The 21,557-nt window shown below is 38.6% G+C and overlaps 1 protein-coding gene across 1 annotated transcript in view; it reads left to right on the forward strand.

Annotated features, from left to right (window-relative positions):
* LOC124612469 (anaphase-promoting complex subunit 5) overlaps positions 1-21,557 on the forward strand; it is a 145,203-nt gene that overhangs the window by 96,604 nt on the left and 27,042 nt on the right. Inside the window, exons 5-11 of the mRNA XM_047140698.1 lie at positions 1,285-1,444; positions 3,688-3,875; positions 3,991-4,105; positions 4,193-4,321; positions 7,373-7,609; positions 7,715-7,908; positions 15,684-15,948. Coding sequence (XP_046996654.1) covers positions 1,285-1,444; positions 3,688-3,875; positions 3,991-4,105; positions 4,193-4,321; positions 7,373-7,609; positions 7,715-7,908; positions 15,684-15,948 — 1,288 coding nt within the window. The remainder of the gene's footprint in view (positions 1-1,284; positions 1,445-3,687; positions 3,876-3,990; positions 4,106-4,192; positions 4,322-7,372; positions 7,610-7,714; positions 7,909-15,683; positions 15,949-21,557) is intronic.

Here is a 21,557-nt window from a genome sequence, read left to right on the forward strand (position 1 = left end):
AAAACATATCGCTTTCTAGGACTAGTAGTCAGTGCTATTATCTTATCTTAGTCATTTTATCTGATGACTGCTTCATGTACTCCATTGTAAACAGAAGTTTTAAACAGAACTTAATACACTACAGTGTCTCGCCAACACTTCCTGGGGCATTCTTTGGACACTCGTCATAAGTACTCTCTTCACAAAGGTAGGAATAAAGCTGTGTTTCTTTTTCAGTATTTTTAAATACAGTTTTGGTGACCATGTCAAAGGGTGGGGGGTCAACTAATATTGTTACTGCTGCAATGTGAAATATAATCTACATTAAAGTTTTGTTAATTTTGTCTCTTGATTGATTTAATACCACAGTCTCAACAGTATTACAGTTTGCTCAGTGTAGCTAATTAACATCAGAACATTTTTTGTTGGAAGAATTGACAAAAATTGTTACTGAAAATCAAACAACAGTGATTACACCGCATCCTCAAGTATATGATAAAACAAAACAACAGAAGCAGTTCTTATGAAAATACTAGTAAAATATATTAAACGTATAGCATATTAAACGTATAGCATATTAAACGTATAGCATATTAAACGTATAGCATATTAAAATGCAAAATGTATTAAGTTCATAGCATATTAAATTACAAAACATAATAAAATTTGGTGTTACCTGTGATTATGCAAGCAGGATGATTAAGATTGCAAGTGTCGACAATTTTTTGATGCGGTAATATTCCTTGTATGGGTTTAATGTTTCCAACTAGTTCCTAACCATACTGCCCATGTATTTTGCTTCAAAGACCATCTGAACCACCATATGCTTTTCCCATTTAAAAGGACAGAACTCTGACAAAAATTCCTTTCATCTGGCATACTCATGTTAGCCCATCAACAATCCATTATTTCCGAACTACATGTGACCTGCCTGCATGCTCTCAAATGATCATTCTCATGAACACCCCCTTGGAAGGTCAATTTCCCACAACTTCATCTAAATCACTTGTACATTCCAAAAGACATTACTGATCCATCTGTTCTATGTCTATTGTTTCATTCAATGGTGAGAGATTCCTTAGTTTGGAAATTATGTAATACTGTAAAACTAGTTTTATATTCATTTATAAAGTAGAGGCACTTGAAGCAAATAGAAAAGGAAGAGAGGGAACGTCATTGTCAGTGGAATGCACCATGTGTACTATGTATGATATAGCTTTCAGTTTTTAGTCCTTAAGGTAAATTATATATATTTTTACGTCTAGCCACACAAAAATTTAATCTTCATCACTCTGTTTAACTCAGGTCCATGAACAGTGTTTACTGGTCACGCAGACAAGCTGAGCTCTTCATTGCACAGCAGGCATCGCTTATGCAGAATAATGAGACAGCAGCACTTTCCCCATCTCGCCTGCAGGAACAGATTAGAAAGCTACTGCAGACTAATCCGGACTATGCAGAAGCGGTAAATTGCTATTGGTTGTCAGCAGAATTAAAAAAAAAAAAAAATGTAAAATTAAGATTTGTTAGTGCACCCCTGTTTCAGACTCTTGAGTATTGTGAAAACTGATTCATTCTTGTTATTAAACAAACACTATTACATTCGCTGTATAACCGTGCCATTTGTAAATATATTGGGCTATTTTACTGCATTTTAGTAAATTTAGGGGGCTATAATTAATCACTAATTCAAGCTGTTAGCTAACAGGCGTGACTTGTTGAACCATTTCTGTCACTTAAACCAGATTGGAACCCAGTTGCAACAGTATTTAAATTTTTAACCTGGATCTCCAGTTACTGTAATACAGTTTATATATTGTGGTGTGTCAGGCATGTAAATTCCTCTCCGCTCCAAATATACCAGCATACCACACTGTTGCTCATCTATCCCTGGAATGCCTTATCTCAAATTGCCATGAGCGACAAAGCCATTTGCGATCTGCGTGCAGTGTGTGCTAGCATCACTTTGTGTGGAGTGAGTACAGCCTCAAATCCAGGGTTTTAACTGCCTGTCACCCTGGTTACTTCAAAGGCCCAAATTAATTTTAGATTTAGTGCAGTACAGGTGAGGCTGCTCTCCTGCATATGTTTTACATGCATTATTTTATGACAATTTATCTGAGCATCACAACTCTGTAGCTGGATATAAGCTTGAGTCTGAATGGAGACTCCATTGGTTACTCTGGTGTCTTTCCATAATTTTGGCAAAGTCCAGCTGCCTCAAGACCTTACTGCTTTTGGCACAGAATTATACACGATCTTGCGCACACTGGAGCAGATGAGACGTGTTTAGACTGCTAAATTCTGTGCCTGTTCTGACCCCCTTTGTGCCTTTTACTCTCTACAATGCTTGTAGCAAGCAGATAAAGAGATAAAGTAGTCCAGAATATCTAGAACACACTCCTCCACCTACAAAGGCTGGGGACAAAGGTATCTTTCTATTGGGTGCCAAGACATGCGGGAATTAAGGGGAATGAAAGGGCAGATGTATCAGCCAAGGAGTCCTAATCCTCAGATACTTCAGTGGGCAATCCCCCTACATGATTTCACCTCGCTGTTGAAGCACAGAGTCATATGTCGATGGGAAGATGGGTGGCTGGTATTAAAAGACAATAAGCTGCATCTAGTAAAGTTCACCGTGGCCATGGTGTACCTCCTTTCAGTCACACAAGTGGGGTGAGGTCCTTCTCACTTGCCTTCGCATACGCCCCAGCCTGAGCGGATATTTGTGGGTTTGGGGCTCTCAACAACAATTGTCCAGCTTGTTCCCTAAAATTTTAGTATGATGTTTTTAATGTGTTATCAAGATGGCTATTTCATCCATGTTTTAAAAAACATGCTGTGACTTACTGAACGGGAAAACGCTGGTAGATAGACACAATAACAATCACACACACACACACACACACACACACACACACACACAAATATCACAATCCACGGTTGCTTCATCAGGAAAGAGGGAAGGAGAGGGAAAGACCTCATCATTGAGCACCCCTAACCCAGAAGTGTCCCCAACCCAGAAGTGCGTCGCCCACTCCCCACCCCCAAAAGGGCACATAGTTCCTGTGACTATTGTGGATAATAGTTTAGCGTTGGTTAAACACTGCTTATGTGCAGTCAAGAACATAGTTTGGAGAGATAATCACAGTATAAATGTGGGTAAAAATTTCCAAACTGTTTTAGAAATAAGATAGGCATTTAATTAACATGTACACAAGATTTCTAATAAACTCCAAACATATCCAACGTAATTCTGGTTAGCAGTCTGAGCAGGCCAGTTTTACAGATGCACAATTTTTTATGTTGAAGAAACAGCATTTATTTAACAAAAATTACAACAATAAAACAGTACAAAGTGGCATTGCACTGTATGGGACATGGCCCTCAGTTAAGAAATCAAATACCAGTAGCAATGTTCATAATAACAATGGATTTAGTGTAGAGACCTTATTGTTCTACTTGAGTATATTACAGTAGCAGGCAGGACCTATGTAACCTAGATCATTATGATTTATCAACCTTGCTGTGTTTGTAAAGCCAAATGGATGAATGAGAGCAATACATACATAGCTGTTTATTTGTTTATGTTTAATATTTTATTGTAGATTTGGTAAATGTTGGTTAATGATGTTATTTTTTTCATCTTTTTTTTTAATTTTCAAATTATTAGAATTGCCAAACTGATCTTTCTTTAATGATTTGCAGCATTATTTGAGTTACCTGAACTGTGCCCGAGTGAATGAATTTTGTGGAGCTGTTGATAGTTTGTTTCATTGCTTTGACAGAAATACCAATACAAATGATAGCAAAACAAATAACCAAGATGAGAAAAACAGAGGATTCAGATTTGCTGCTCTGAATTTAACCATACTCTACGCACACTTTGGCTATAGGTGTGTGTACATTATAATTTGGAATTACTAACAGGAAAGCAGAAACTTTTTCACTTTCTATTTTTACTTACAAATCTTGTGTAAATGCCATGTAATAATTTCAGCCATTTTGTAGGAAAGAGGCACTGTCAGCACTAAAGGAAGCAATTATGTTAGCCCAGGAGGCTAATGATAATATTTGTCTGCAACATGCTCTTGCATGGCTCTACAATTTGAGTGATGAAAATAAGGTTTGTGAGTTGCAAAATGTTTTTGTTTTAGTAACTTTCTGTTACACTGGCATGATTGCAATGATTGCTTTGTCTTTTTTTTGACAGGATATTTTAATAGCACGATCTATAGCAAAAAGTAGTGACTTGTCTCTAAGTTACCTAACATCACTTGGCATCCAGTCATTTGCCCAATATGCAGCAGTCACTGCTGGGAAACCCTCTTTGGTTTTTGAAGTAAGTATGAGATTCTGCAGGCATTAATTTTGTTGACCTTGAATGTATATTCTTGCTTCCTCCCTTATGTCTCCCTTCTTTTTGTCCCTTCATGTTAAGGTTGGTTTTAGATGCTAAGTTTTGGTGCATAAATTCAATATTTGATAGAGGAAATCTTTGTCCATCACTTTTCCATGATGTCAGACTCTTTTATTAGTTCTTTCATTAACTCAAATGCTTTAGCTTCTGGACAGACTAGTTAAACAGCTGCATATGTTGTTGTACAGTGTATAGATTATAGTTACTGATTCGTGCAACAATATGTAGCATACACCAAATGTGGTGTATATATTTGCCAGTATTCCAACAATTTCATTCTCCCCACACAGTCTGATGTGGAAGAAAATGAGAAACTGCCCAGTAAATGTGGTTTGGTATGAAACTAGTTCACATTAACAATGTGCATAAATTCCTGAAATTTTTAATTCCTCACTCAAAGAATATTATGCGTATTGGTTGTCTTTAGTGTCAAATGGCGTACAGTGGCTCAACTTTAACGTTTTATTCCTTTCATCTATTGTATTACACACTGCTAAATTATTGAATCGCATCAGTGGGCTTCTGTAGATTAGTTTTAACTAAACTAACATAAAGATATTTGCAACTACTGCTCACCTTAAAAATAAAGAAGGGAATGGCGGGTGGACAAACGAATGAGATGTGATATCATCCTTCAAAGTAGAAACTTTACATGTACAGACATACACTCAAAATTTTGATATAACAACTTCAGTCATTCACTGCTATATGACACACATGCATATACTGGGGCAAATTCCTGGTCTAAAGAGAGCCTGAGCAGCCATCTCAATTTTTATATCATGAGGGTTTTCCACACTGTGATGGAATACATAGGGCCCATATCTCCATAACCAGTTTTATAAGAGACAAAAATTTCATTGTGTGTCTGTTTGCCATCAAAATGTCATCTTAAATGTGGGTGGCGATCTGACCCGTTGATCATTGTTTGTATTCCATCCACTTACTACTACTATAATAATTTTTGTCACCAGGCTCTCTTCAATCTTGCAGTCCCATGTTGGTCACTGTTAATTGCTATAATTTGGGTTCTGTTTTTGTCATTTGTTATTTGTCAGTTCTTTCTTGCTCAGTATAGATAGTTCCCACCTTCGTAAAAGAGGTTCACTGTAGCATCTGTGGGGCAGTAACAGGTCAGTGGGTGTTCACTATACTGCCTCACCCTTTTCCTCAAGTGGCCACGGTTTAAACATTACAGTTTTTCAGTTTACATCTTTTATTCCTATAGAATAAAATTTTCTTGTCTCTCTGTCTGTTTTGTTGCATTCATGTTTGATCCAGACCATACTTGTTCTTGCTACTGAAGGTATTAGTAAAGCTTATTGTGTTGCTTTCAATATTCAATTCTTCATCGAGCTTAGTGAGCCAGATGTACTGTAAATGGTTTCTAAGTGAATCCCTTGGAATCAACATATATCATCCTGAATCATGTTTATAATCACTTTCTTGCACTTTTTCGTTACAAGAGCTTCAGATTCTGCTCACTCCCCTGTTAAGCTACACTCACGTCTTTGCCGTGTGAAAGATTCCAGTTAGTTTCTACAATATGCAAGATAATCAGCAAGCAAAATGTGTTCCTTTCCCTTCCCCATCTCCATTACATAATAGAACCTTTAACTACTTACTTTTGTTCATGAAATTGTTGGTTAAATGCTTTGATGAAGTGAAAATTCTAATAAAAAAGTTCTCAGGTTTTATAAATTTTACTTTTCTTTTGACAAACACTGAAGCAAAATCAATTTCCATTTATAAATTTTGCTTTTCTTCTGACAAACAGTAAAGCAAAATCAACTTCCATTTACTGTGGCATTACAGTCATTATGCTGTTCATGTATATTTACTCGGTGGTCTTCACAGGCCTGCTCCTCCATCTCATTAACTGATTTGTGGGTCACCATCTGCTGTAGCATTTACTCGAGAAAACCTCCTTAAGCATAAAAACTCAAATCGACCATTAGTAACATTAAAAACCAAATTAAAAGTTATAAGACATTCTTACTTTCTCATTGCCCACCTATAACGTCTAGTGATTGGTGTTTGATTCTCTGTGATCACCTCAGAATTTTCCGCATTGGATGTTCAGGAACTGGACCCACTCAGCCCCATGAAACCAAGTGATAAGCTGCTTAATGAAGTTAGTTCTGAAATTGACACTCAAGCTAGCTCGCTCGCTCTCTCTCTCTCTCTCTCTCTCTCTCTCTCTCTCTCTCTCTCTCTCTCTCTCTCTCTCTCTCTCTCCCCCCCCCCCCCCCTCCCTCTCTCCCCTGTTTCTCCCCCCCCCCCCTCTCTCCCCCATTTTTTACCATTGCCAACAACCCCATGTAAGTATTGAATGTTCAGCATTTTTAAAGCTCTGTGGGTCTGTTGCCTCAGAAAATTTCTAGGCTGGCTCGCCCATTATTACTAACAATAATAAAAGTAATTCAGCTGATGGCTTGATTATTTCACAGTTATTGTGAAATTCTGATACTGAAGTTCACCTCCTTATTCAGAGATTCCTATCCCCTGTAAACTGATGATGTCATCTTACTTATTTATAAAAGGTATACATTATCCCACAATTCTCTCTCCCTTCTTGTCCTCCCCTGGATGTCATTGTGCATCCTTGCTACTTGTAATTCAGCCAATTTCCAAAGTCCTCCTGCATCTAGCCAAAAATCGGTCTTGTACATGTTTCCTGGTATTCTGTTTCTTGTATCCCCCATAATAGACATAATTATTTTACATATCCATCTGAAACCCATTGTTAAAAAATAAAAATAAAAAAATCACTGTGCAGTATCAAAAGGTTGAAAAGAAGTTTGTGTAATTTTAATGTTTCTGTCTGCCATTCAGTGGTGTTTCCATTCTTTGATTGATTCACCTAGTTACTAACAATGTTAATAAGCCTGTGCTATTGTAAACATCTTCTTTTAATATAAGTTCAATATATTCCAAAGGAAAACTTTTTATGTTTTGTCTAATAATTAACAGCTGCTCATGAAAAGTGATGTCCTGAACTATCAACATTCAATCATTGATTTAATAGCAAACAGCTATGCACAGAAAGCTGGACTTTGGTGTCTTTATGGTAAAACTGAAATGACTCTAATTTCAAGCCAGCTTCTTTTACATCTGAATATGTCTCATCCAGCCCAAGGCGTTCAGTCTTACAGTGGTGAAGGCACATGTTTGGCAGTCTGCAATGTCATAAATTTTCTCACAGAACAGGTAATTAAATCTCCTTGCTTCTGAAATTTCAGTGCAAAAATATAAGATTCTTTCTTAAACCACTTGTATTAAAATTAACCTACATAACTGTTCAAATATTTTCAGGGAGAGTATAATGTTGCAACATTACTACTCGATTTTGCCCGTGAAAATTTTCCGCATGAGCCAATATCTCACGCATGGATATTTTCAGAACAAATTTTAACTTTCACACGAGCAATGCACACAGGGAAATGGCAGGAAGCTGAGCAGGCTGTTTCTCAATTAGAAGCAGTAAATAAATGGGAAAGCAGACTAAGGTCAGTGATGGTTTAGTTATAGACTGAGATTTGTTTGCTAGTGCTTCATTAGACTGAAAGAATATCAATGTGAGATTCTATTTTTAATGATTTCACTACTGTAGTATAAGCCACATTGAATGAGATGTGCCACATCTCATAAAAATAACTTTCCACCCTGTAGCCATCTGTCATATCCACATGGCATAAGGTAATTCCATTCTAACATTTCCACACTGGGCTTAATGTAGTAAAAACAGTTCAGCAAAGCACTTAGTACAGTACTGTAGACATAGCAAATGAGCCAGCAGTGTCCCAAATCAAGGTTCATACTTAAGATTGAAAAAAGGAAGAAAAAAAGACCTTCTGATTGACAGGTAGCAGCAACAGAGAAGTGTGGTGCTGTCTGGGTTGCAGCCTGCCATGTTCTTATGATTTGTAACTGCACATACACTACAGATGAAAAAAAAAAATACTTACAGTGTTTTGTCGCTGCCGTCTTTGATGGAAATAGGTATTTCAGTACTGAAAGAATGATTTAACATCCCTTTGATGACAAGATTGTTAGAGATGGAGATAGAGGAAGGAAATGAGTCACATCCTTTTCAAAGGAACCATTCTGTCATTCACCTAAGTGATTTAGGGAAAGCATGGAAAACCTTAATCTATATGGCCAGGCTAGAATTTGACCTACCAACCTGAATGCTAGTTTAATATCTTATCTCTGCTTCACCTGGCTTGCAAGTTCAGTTGTGGTAAGGGTAGTAGGAGCTGAATCTGTAACTGCAATGAGTTCATCAGTATTGTAATTATACTTTAGAGGAAAAGGACAACTAAGAGGAGCGTTTAGCTACAAACTATAAATCAGGGTGTATACGACCTGGGAAAACCGGGAGATTAGGGAAATACCCGGGAATTTTTATTATCCGGGAGAAAACAGGGAAAAACCTGGGAATTTGTGTTTTGTTTTAATTTTCAATTAGTGTTTTGTAATTTTGGCTGGTAAGAACTGATAATCCAACAAAGGATATCACTATCCCGCTACTGCACAAACTAACATAAGGGCTCCCTACGTCATTGTAACTGCGCAAGCGCGGGGATGCCTCTTTTGTGGCACTCTCTGGCAACTGATGGAACAAATCTATTTGTAACAGATCTCGGGAAAATATTGCGAATTGTGGTTTGAAAAGCGTTATCAGGGTGTATACGACCCGGGACAACCGGGAAAAACCCGGGAATTTTTCATTGTTTTAGCTTTCAGTTAAATTTTAGTAATTTTGATTTTCTAGCTAAGAATGTTATTGTATCCTGCTACTGGAGAATGATACTGCAGCAATAAAATATAAACGAGAGGGATAAAAATAAAACTTTAGTGGCAAAGGAAGTGTGCAATTTACAACAACAAAAAAAACCGTGCACGCACAAGCCTCTGCAAATAGCAAAAATATGTCAAAGGCCGTTGGGCGCGGACTGTAATTCTTCGTAACAATAAACTGCTTGCTATGAGCATGACGTCACAACTGTTCACATTAGGTTCGTTTGACCAATTGCCAGTGGTCTGTTGCGCATGCGCATTTGACTCGCGTATTAAGCTGTACCTTCTCCCGCTACTTGAAGTTTGGCTGTTGGCTGTATGGGTAGTAGTAGCAGCAAGCAGCCAGATGCAAACGAGAAAAATTTTTCTCGCGCGCACTAGCTGCCAGATTCAAGCTCGCACAGAGTTGTCTGAGTTGTAGTGGGGAGGGGGTTAACCTCCACGTGACCCGTGTTTACGTTAAGTGATTTAGCTGCTTCTCTTCGTGTACAGCTCCCACGTCAAATGAAAACAAAACGGATTTCTGTGGCTGTTTCTTTTATGGTGTAATGTAAGCTCGTAGTGCTTTATACACACGAACATGCGGGCTTCCTACACCACTGCAGTTGCACACGCACAATAATGCCTGTTTTCTGGCGCTCTCTGGCAACTGGTAAATCGAACCTATTTCTAACAGTCTTCGAATAGTATTGCGAACGGTAGTTAGAAAAGCGTTACTTTCAAAGTAAATTTCTTTTTACGCAAGATGAATTATGTTACGTGTAAAAAAGTGGGATGGATATCAAAATCACAGAGCGTTCGAAACTGAACAGTTTGAGGACCAGCCACTTAAAAGAATTTCGAGCCGAGACATTTATGTCATAATTTTAAATTTACTGGCACATTTGTGTGATGTGTCTTAAAGTATAACACACGCAAAAAAAGATCAATATTACATGTGAAAGCTTAGCTTATGTTGTAGCGTGTTAATATTAGAGACTAACATTATATGTGAAAGCTTAGCTTTTCTTGTAGATATACGGTATTGTGTACATTAATGTAAACTTAACTTTTCCTCTTGGGTGTTCGCGCTATGTAACCAGTGATCTTGCTATTGGCTGACTATAACACGTGTCCTATGCTCTGAATAGCTGCTGTCATCGGCTGACGAGATCTCGTGGCTTGAGATATGACTCGCTTACAAAAGGACATCGCAACCTCGGTTTCAACGCTCCGGAAACTAACGCGCTGTGTTTGATGCAATTCGAATTTATACTTTCGTAATAAGTAAATATGCAACGTATATGTTGCTGCAAATCAAAGGTCTTTCCAAAACTTCTCCCCCTTTTTTTTCCGGGAAGTTCTATGCGATGGTATAAAACGTTAACCATTCAAAGGATTGATAAGTTTTACAGTTCCGAGGGAAAATCTACGGAAAACCTACTGTCACTTAGCACAAAAAAAGTGTGTTTTCGCCCGGGAAAAAGCATATTTTTTTTAAACTGGATATCCGGGAATTTTTTTCCTTGTCCCCGTATACACCCTGGTTATTTTCAAAGTAAATTTCCTTTTCCGAAGGTGAATTATGTGCGAGAATGTACGATGAATTACTTAAACCACAGAGCGTTTGACTCTCATTTAAAAATCAACTCTTTGATGACAAGCCATTTAGAAGAATTTAGATCCCAGAAGATCAGAGATTTATGTTGGTATTAAACATTTTACTGGCACATTTATGTGATGTCTTAAAGTGTAAAACGCGCAAGAAAGATCAACAATATATGTGAAAGCTTAGTTTCTCTTGTAGCTTATTAATCTTTGCGACAAATATAAAAATGAAAACTTCGCTTTTCCTGTCGAAACACGGTGTATATTAATTTAAACTATTAACTTTCCCTGTTTGTGTGTTTGCGCTACTGTGATGCTGTTGGCTTGACTACATCACGTTACCTATGCTATGAATATCCGCTGTCATCGGCTAGCGAGATCACGTGACATGAGCTATGACTGGCTTACGAAAGTGCATCGCAATCTCGATTTCAATGTTTCGGAAAGTAACATGCGGTTTTTGGTGCAATTTGAATTTATACTTTCGTAATACAAAAATACGCAGCATATATGTTGCTGCACATTAAAGAACGTTCCAAAACATGGTTTTCCTCCCAGAGTTTCGTTTTCTAAAGTGCTGGGAAATTCTAAGCCACTGTATAAAACCATAACCATTCAAATGATTGATAAATTTTACTGCTCCGAGGGGAACGTATACTGTCACTTAACACAGAAATAGTGTATTTTTGCCCGGGAGAAAGTGTATTTTTAACCGGGAGATCCGGGAATTTTTTTTCCCCCTTGTCCACGTATACACCGTGTAAATGTTTCAAAGCAAGAATAATCTATTAAATAAGAAAAAAAGTATATGAGCACAAGTGAAGCTATGGTACAAAATACACCACAACTATTGTCATCCATCCTGTCACTACAACTGCTATCAGGATTAAATGGAACAATGCGTACTCAATGTTATTTTCCACCACACAACCACTCTCCAACATTTTCATTGTTACTTCTGTTGTGTGTTTCACTAAATTAACACTTTGACATTGTGACACAACGTGCTATAAACTGAGCTGGAGCAATTGTTTTTGAGTGCAGCAGTTGAATTACACATGCTGTGGCATGAAGGCTAGTATGGCACTGCAGGTGGTGGTGGCGGCCATGCAGTGGCATGGCTGGGGATATGTGGAACTATCAAATCTGTGCCCACCAGTATATGATGTCACACCCTTCTGGCTACAGTCACAAAGAGATGAATGACACTCTAATCTGTGACTATGTAGATATGCTGTGGAGATAATGTGTGAAAGAAGTCACACTAGGAGCAAATTGAGATGTATATAACGTTTGTGTGGCGCGGCCCAGCATGCATTTTTGTAACTAGACAGTAGTTCGTGGGAGGTGAGGCGGGGAGGGGGAAAGCAATCCTGCTATATACTCACTTCGTCATGGCACTTATGGACAGTGGTAGTATTGGCCATCCAAAAAATATAACCTTTCTGTGTACTGATTTTTTATTGTCACAGAGTAGTGTTTTGTTTTTCGCCATTTAAGCACTCCATCTTTTTTCATTAGTTCCTTATATTTTCCAGTTATTTATATATGTACAATTTTGTAGTTTTATTTTGTTATTGTTTTCTTTGTCAAGAACAGTGCACAATCTAGTGACTGGTGAGCCATTAGCCACTGGCATTATATGTTTTGCATCCGCAATGTCTTGAAATTGCAAAAAGGAACAGACAGTTCATCATGAGGGTAGTGAAATAGGAAGTAATATTATAAAATCATGTGATCAAGAAGCAAGACTGGAAATTTTGAACATTATATAGTGAAACATTCATGTTAAGATGCTGCCTGTACTGATGACAAAAATTTGAAAAGTGGGAATTTCCATGGATGTATCCCCTTTGCACTTGTTCAAAAAAACGTCCAAAATCTGAAGAATATGAGTTTCACTGTGACTTCTTGGATTTGAATGTAATGAGACCTCATACTACATGCATGCAGAAATCACTTTTTCACTGTAAGCTAAAAACAGTTGCAAAACCCACCCACCTGAATGACATTGTTTTAATTGGTGTTTAATGTAGAGAAAAAAAACATTTAACTGGTTGCATACACAGTATCATCATTGATAAATTAATGACACAATAGGCTGCACATAGGCTGCACAAATGTGGAATGCGGTCGATATTATTCCGAAAGTATGAAGCGTCCTGGAAGAGTCTGGAGGTATGACGTAAATAATTTACTGAACTGTATTGCTTAAAAGGCAGGCCTACATTCACAACAATGTTTTTTCGAATGACATGAACTCTTCCCCACGCGAGGCACATCTGGCTAGCTTCCGCATTCCCCTCGAGCACACGATTCTCGGCTGCTGGCTGTATGCTGTCCGTCGCGTGTTTTTTCTTTCTTATCCTTTTTTTTTTTTTTTTTTTTTTCTTTTTCTTTCAATAGAGCAATTGTTTACTATTCTCAGTATTTTGGTAAGTTTCCATTCCAGTCATTCAGTGTTAAAAATACGATAGGTTATGGGGATTCAAGCAAAATTGCAACAAAATTGGTAATTTATTTTTGTGTGAATTTTTAACCTTTTTTTCACTTGAGGAAGCGTCACCAATTATGAGTGACAGCTACATTTCTCTTGTTGCCAGGTTCAATTGTGTTTCTTGCAGCAGCTATTGTGACAAAATTCTGAAACGGATTGTCTCATTAAACAAGCAGTTGATGATGAGAGAGATCAATAGATTGCAGGAAACCTCATTGTGTCAGTTTGCTGTAATGTAAGAGAAGAAATTTCATGTTTATTTTCATGCTAGGAAATTCTCATTTCACCGGCTAACCATGACTCTTAAAAAGTTACAGTCACTGGAGAGGAAAAAATAAAATAAAAATTACAACTTCTGTTATATTGTCATATATAAGAATATTCTGTGTTAACAATCTGGCAAAATGTTCTCCTCCTTGTGTGCTATCATTTGCGAAAATCTCATATCTACATCTCATGTGGTTTAGGAGATAGGGATGTTATGAATATTTCATTCTTGCGGGGATGTTATGAATATTTCATTCTTGCGGGCATGTGATCAGGAATGAATGCGCTACATACGATCCTCTTTCTCGATATTGGAGGTGGATAGACACATCCTCCCAAGTCTCAAGAAAAATTCAATTTGTCAACTAAATTTCAAAGAGAGCAACATATGGTGTAATATGGGGTATATCACAATAAGTATGACCATTAGTGAAATGATGAGTGCTTCACCACGAAACTGACGCACAATGCTAGGAGCAATCGAAATATCAAATATTTTTACTGGATAGTTTCTGTATCATGTTTTGAGGAAGATTACAGGGTGGGTGCGATTCGATTCTGCCAGCACAGTGCATCACAAACTGCTGCATGCAAAGAATGTGTACACATCTCTGTGTATGCAGGACCAGCACGGGATGTGCAGAACGTGCACATCACACCGCAGTGTCATGCCATGTCTCACATGCTAAACGTGTCTCAAGTTGCGCTTAGCCTTACAGTGCTGAGGAGGTTCTTTTAATGTAAATTCAGTAACTAATTAATAACTTTTTTAATTTTCTTGCACGAAAGAGATCAATCGATCAGATAGTAGTCTTCATTGATAAACATCTGAGCTAGTTACATATTCTTTAACCTGTGATAGAAATTTTAAGTGAACTGTTGCTTCAAATTGGCACAAGTTACAAACCAAAACAGTTTCATTATCAGCATGGCAGTACGTGTGGGCAGATGTCAAAAACATCAGCAACAACATTTAGTTTATACGATTTATGTGACTGGTATTTCTAATTGTCAATTCCTGTAAGAGAGAGGTGCCATATGTATATATACCATAATTATTAAAGATATAGAGAGCATGAACTTAATTTGACTGCTGGAATAAAAATATGTATTTGTTTAATTTGGGGACAAGCTATTTTATGTAGAGCAGAGTACGATATGTCATTTTGTTCAGATGTGTTGTGCGCATCTTATGTCACATCCAGATTTAAAAGAGCACTATTGTATAAAGAATTGTAAAACAAGGCTGGTAATTGTTCTTGAGTTGTTACATGACATAGATACTTGGTATTTGTGCAGAAGGGGTGCCAGTTTTATATAAGATGATGGCCATCTTGCCTCTTTTGCACTATTCTGAATGGTGTTTCTAGTTTGGGTACTGGTGCAGCTGCCTGCTTTTGGAACTTAAAAGTTTTTCCAAGATGTTGGTCTAAATACTTAGATATCTTCCACAATAGTTCCTTGGGACTTAGAAAAGTCTGCAGTGTTGAGGACTCTGATTTTATTCATGAGTAGTTGAGTGAAACTTTATGGCTTGTTAAGCTGGATCGGACTTTGAATTATTTACACTGAGTTTAACTTCAACTCACTTGCTAGTTGGACTCTGTTCATTTCAATGCTGGTTAACACTTAAGTTTGTTAGATAATGTGGTTATCGGACTTACATTCTATTGTGATAGTGTTGATCTGCCTTTGAAGAATTTTAGCAGTGAGCATGTGCGGCTTTTCTTTTTGTTTTAGTTTTTTTATGTATTTTTAATTATGTTTGTTTGCCAACCATTATATTGGAGACTGAAGCTAACTTCATTTCGCTTTACTGTGTAGTGGAGTTTAAGCACATGTTTTCATTAAGTATGTGAGATAAATAACAATGAACTCCTCTCATCTTGGGGTCTGAATGACATGTCTTCCTTTTTAATCCTTCCAAGTCTATCCCTCTCCCCTGCCCAAGAAAGGAACTATTAGTTCTGAAAACTACGATAGTTATGCACATTTATATATGTATATTGGCAGTACAGACAGTTCTGCTGAAGGTAAGTAATGGCCAGCAATTCTGTCTCCTAATTTTATAGCATTCTTAAAGAAATTGTCCATTTGATAGAATTAATTGTTTTTCAATCAAACTTGCAGGAGGGCAGAACTCCTAGTTGCAAGAGGAGATCTGCCAACAGCTAGCAGATGGTTGTCACACGTACTAGAACAACCGCTACTAACATCAGACTTTGATGAGCCTCGTAGCTGCCCTGCACTCAAAGTTCGTGCATTGATACTGGCTGCTGAGCTGCAGCCACCAGCAACAGCCCTTTCTCTGTTGTCTCAAGCAGCTACATCTGCACAAGTGCACTACCTGTCATATCAGTCTGCAATCATTGCTTTGCATCTCGCTAATCTCCAGGTATTGTTTATTGAGGATGAATCTGAGGGCAAGCAGAAATTTCTCAGCATGTCAATAGTGTTGTTCATGTAATTGAAACCATGTTTATGTTGTTAGTGTTTGGCACACTGTAATGTAAGCTGTGTGTTAATTCGATGTGCTTTTATTTATATAGCTTTTAAAGTTACCACTGTGCATTCTGAAATGGATAAACTTGAATACCACATCATCATAAAATGGTTTTTGTATGCTTTTGATCAAGTTTTACAAGCAGCCTGCTGCTTTATTTTTAACAAATAAGAGAGGGTTAACTGAATTAGATACAGACCATACATCTCTGTAAGGGAATCCAACTGAAAGATTTGCCATGTCCAACCACAATGAAAACGCTAAGAAAGTGCATGAAATGGTATTAAGTGGTTGACGTATGAATTAGCTGATTGCCTAAGCATGTCAGAGGGAAAGTACAGTTCATTTTAATTGAAGAATTAACTACAATAAAACTTCATGAAAGATGATGTTGCACTTGTTCGATGGTAACCAATACCAAATCAAAAGATTGTTTTCAGCAGTGTTAGTCATTTCTAAAATCGAGAATTTAAGTTTTTTATTGTATTTTTGTGCTATGACAGGCCAGCAGTTCGTACTAGAAATAAAACTGATACCAAAGCAGTGGTTAGAACCTATTGGCCTTTGAGTGGAAATTTTTGGGTGGAAGAGAAACAAGCTATCCAATGACATCACGCGTCTCAAATGGATCATTTTAGCAGGCTTTCAAATTATTTGAATTTCACTTCCATTTTTATGAAAGAATAATGAAATTCAAGATGAAAAAAGCATGTTATGAGCATAAAAAGATATAATTAACCATGTAAGACTATTTCCGTAAAACAGCCAAATATCTATTACGGATTGCTATAGAGGCAGCGTGGCTTGGTGAGGCAGCATGGATCAGTGTTTCTGCAGGGGATTTCCAATGACTTGGTTGAGTCTGTACTATGTTGAATTGCTGCATTAAACTAGGAAAAAGGAGGTCCGACACAGCATTAGGATGTTTCTCATGAAGTTCGTCACCTCAGTATATGTTTAAGTTTATTTGCTATACATATTACTCATAATGAGGCATAAATGTTAATTTTTGTGGTAATGCCACCACATTGCACTATTTTAAAGAAATGTAGTGATGACGAGCGACTGCCACACCGAATGTCAGATGATCAGCTTGTTGTTTGGCAGACATCAACAGGGTTTACACACTGGCCACTAGGAGCACTGTCAAATGCTTTCTCTTTGCTGCAGCACGAAGTTCAGCAACATAATATTACAACTTGTCCTCTGGATACAGATTAATGCACGAAGTTAATTTGAAGAGTGTCTGCTTCTCAGGAGAAACGTGTGTGGCAGGTTCTCGCACAAGAGAATGTCACCGGCAGGAAATCATCCCAGTACCTCTGTCATTAAAGGAGCAAGGTTGATGCATGCATAGTGCCCAATTTGTTACTTTGTACATTTTAGAGTAGGCATCTGCCAGCACAGGTGAAGGCCACTATAGCATTACAAACGGAGATGTCACTTGATGCCGTAACGGATCTGGCACACAGGATTCAGAACACAATCATACAGACCTCCTGTACAGGAAGTATGATGGCATGTAATAGCTCCTCAATGGTAACCTGAGCAGATTATGACAGTCTTTTGAACAAACTTGACAAGCTGAGTAAGGAGATGGGTGAACTGCTCTCCAACCAGAAATACGGAGGACGGTTCGGGAAGATGGAGAAGTTGTACATCAGCGAACTTCCCAGCAGCCGACTATTCAGCCTGGGCAGACCTGAGTTGGTTCCACAAGAAGTTTGGAGACCAAACACCCAAGTGAACCTCTTCATGTATCTACCTCAGTGGTATATAACATGTTGAATTAATTGTTCCAGATAGCCAGTCGCCATCCTTGCACCTCTTCCATCACAGACCATAAGACAGAATGCAAGTTTTTGGTGGACACAGGTTACAACCTAAGTATTTTGCCATGGACCCAGTGACGACACAAATACCAATCAGCCACCTCGCTTTGTCTTTTGGGCTTAATAATTGAACCATTGCGACGTGGACACGGAATGCAACACACTGAGCTGGACCTGACACCTCGATGCTCCATGGTGTGAAATTTCACTGTGTTGGCTGTAACCAAACCAGATTTTTAGCACATTATCGTCTGCTGCTGAACTTTGCCAATGCTCATCTAATAGACTGTGTCACCAGACTATCTGCTGATGGTTTCCATTGTAGCGTGGCAGTATGCGATGCCAAATTGATCCAGTCAAAGGGCAATGGGTACAATGGACCTCTATAACAGTTTCTTGGTATCATATAGAACAGTTTCCTGGCATCACGAAGCCTCCTGGGGTCCCACATAAGGTGTGTCACAACACTGTACATTATATCAACATTGCTGCAGGCCTACTGATTTCTTGCAGGCCTGGGCTTCTTACCCCTGACTGATATGCCATTGCCAAAGAATAATTTGATACAAGGTTGAAGAAATGCACCGTTCACCCGACTAGTGGATCTTGATTGTCGCCCACATTTAGATCAACAGTGAACAATTCAGCATGGTCATTATGACAATACAGGATCACCACACTGGTTCTCTGTTGAGATATTATAATTATGTATAATGTGGGGAAAATGGATTTAGCAAACTAGATTGCACAAAAACATATGTACAGATTGCTGTAACTGAGAGATGTATTTGGAAAATGGCTGTTGTAACGCTGTTTGGACTTTTCAAAAAGCCCGTTTATAGCATTCGGATTGAGAAATGTTGCTCAAACATGGCTGAGATTTATAGATTCAGTTTTACAAGGCTTGCAGTATTGCTTCGCATGTCTTGGCGATATAATCATTTTTTCAGCAACCCTCAGATGAACACAAACAGGACCTGATTGAGATACTTAAACGTTTTGACAAGTACGGAGCAGTGCTGAACACCTCAAAATATGTTTTTGGCCGGGCGGAGATTACCTTTTTAGGCTATCTTGTTTCTACAGCCAGATCTGCCATTACCGGAGGAAGTCAAAGCTATTTTCAGCATTCCATGGCTGGAAACTGCTAAAAAATTGAAGATTCCATGGAGTTCTGGCAGCCTCCTGCATTCTTTTCACTAAAACACTCTGCGGCTCAGCAACAATGGAGTGCTATTGGCAGTTGGCAGTTTACGAATTCATTAAACAATTGGAAGTGAGAGATTTCATTATTTATACAAACTATGAACACCTAATGTGTGCCTTTCAACAAAATGATAATGAATGTTCCCCAAGACAATACAGTTAGCTAGAATTCAGAGCACAATTCACCATTGATACATATATCAGGAATTGTCACTGTAGTGGCAGACTGCCTGTCCTGGGTGAGCAGTATCATGATGACGGTGGACTTAAGGCAGATAGCTCAAGCACAAGATTCTGACCGGGAATTCCAGGATTTTTTAAAAGATACTACATCTGGTCTTCAACTTAACCTTGTTGATGGTCCAGCCTCAAATGAGAAGTTGTACTGCAAGATTTTGTATGGGAAAACTCACTCATTCATTCCTTTGGCACTATGTAAGCAAGTCTTTGAAAGATTACATAACTTACGCCACCCCAGCTTGAGGGCAACAATTAAACTAGTAGCTAGCAATTTTGTGTGGCCTGGAATACAAAAGGATTGTTGAACCTGGCTCCCGTATGCATACAATTCCAGTGCAGCAAGGAATCTTGCCATGTTCCTGTGCCAATAGGAAATTTTCCAGAGCAGCAGCATGATTTGCATATGTTCATTTTGATGTATTAAGTCCACTGCCTCCTTCAGGAGGACAACATTACCTACTGACAGTAACAGACCCTTTTACATGCTGGGCGGAAGCCATACTGGTGGATAACATTTCTACTGAGACACTAGCCACTGCACTTGTGTTGCACTGGATCTCTTGTTTTGGGAGCCAACTCCACATAACGACAGAAGACAGCAGTTCAAAACCACTCTATTTGCCCAACTGATTAATTTCCCAGCACTGTGCGCCACAGAAGAAGTTACCACCCTGACAGTAATGGAATGCTAGATGCTGGCACCGGTCGCTTAAAGCCGCGCTACTGTACCATGAATCAAAATGGACATCAGCCTTACCATTGGTTTTGCTCGTCCTACACAATGTGTGCAAACTGGAGTTGGATGTCTCACCAGCAGAGTTAGTACATGAGGAAGTTCTACAGCTTCCCAGTGAGCTCACCCATCCACGTGCATTTTTGATGGACAGCACTAATACACCAGAATTCACTGCCCACCTCAGAGGAAGGATTATGCAGATCTGGTCACGACAAGCATCATGCTTTTGTACTCCACAATCCTTCGAACATTGAGAGTTATTTTACTGTACACATGTAATGTTGCGAACAAACTGCCGCTGACACAACCCTCACTGACACCTGGTACCCTTCATTTCATTAATGGAGGTGAAAAAACACTCAAAATCCTTGTAAACAGCAAGATGAACACTGCTCCCATTGACAGAGTAAAGCCACCAGCATTTGCCATACAAGGATGTTCACACCCACAACTCTCAACCAGATGAAACCTCTACCTGTCACCAAGCAGCCTCTACCAGAACCTTCACCGACTCTGACTCAGTGTCAAAACCATTGTGGATGACAGGTACACTTCCTGCTGCAGTTCATGGATGGCACTTGGGCATCAATCGAGGACATTGCTCCGCTTTCCCAAAGGAAGCTGTGTAGTGATAACAAGTGACAGCCATGGCTTTCTTTGTTTTTTCATTTATTTGGTTACCTAGCAAACAAGACTTGATTGCATTTGTTTTTGTGTTAGAGAGTATATTATTTTTTCTAGTTATGTTGAATGTGAAGTGTTATTTCGAGCCACAATATCTGATTGTCACCACAACTAAAGCACAATATTGAGTTTGCAAGTCTAACAACCTGCAGTTTTGTCACTGAAATAACGGGCATTTTTGCCCAGGAAATATTCACCAAGTTTGAAAGTGAGTGAGCTCATTTGTTTCCTTGCTAAGGTGCTCATTTCTACCTTGAAACCTGTACGAGGTGCATTCAAGTTCTAAGGCCTCCAATTTTTTTTCTCCGGACTGGAAAGAGATAGAAACATGCGCATTGTTTTAAAATGAGGCCGCGTTCATTGTCAATACGTCCCAGAGATGGCAGCACCGTATGGCAGATGGAATTTTACCGCCAGTGGCGAGAATGAGAACTGTTTTAAATACTTAAAATGGCGACGTTTTCCTTACTTGAACAGTGTGCAATCATTCGTTTTCTGAATTTGCGTGGTGTGAAACCAATTGAAATTCATCGACAGTTGAAGGAGACATGTGGTGATGGAGTTATGGATGTGTCGAAAGTGCATTCGTGGGTGTGACAGTTTAATAAAGGCAGAACATCGTGTGACAACAAACCAAAACCACCTCGGGCTCGCACAAGCCGGTCGGACGACATGATTGAGAAAGTGGAGCGAATTGTTTTGGGGATCGCCGAATGACTGTTGAACAGATCGCCTCCAGAGTTGGCATTTCTGTGGGTTCCGTGCACACAATCCTGCATGACGACCTGAAAATGCGAAAAGTG

Source organism: Schistocerca americana, chromosome 4 (genome assembly GCF_021461395.2).
Source record: "Schistocerca americana isolate TAMUIC-IGC-003095 chromosome 4, iqSchAmer2.1, whole genome shotgun sequence".
Taxonomy (NCBI): Eukaryota; Metazoa; Arthropoda; class Insecta; order Orthoptera; family Acrididae; genus Schistocerca; species Schistocerca americana.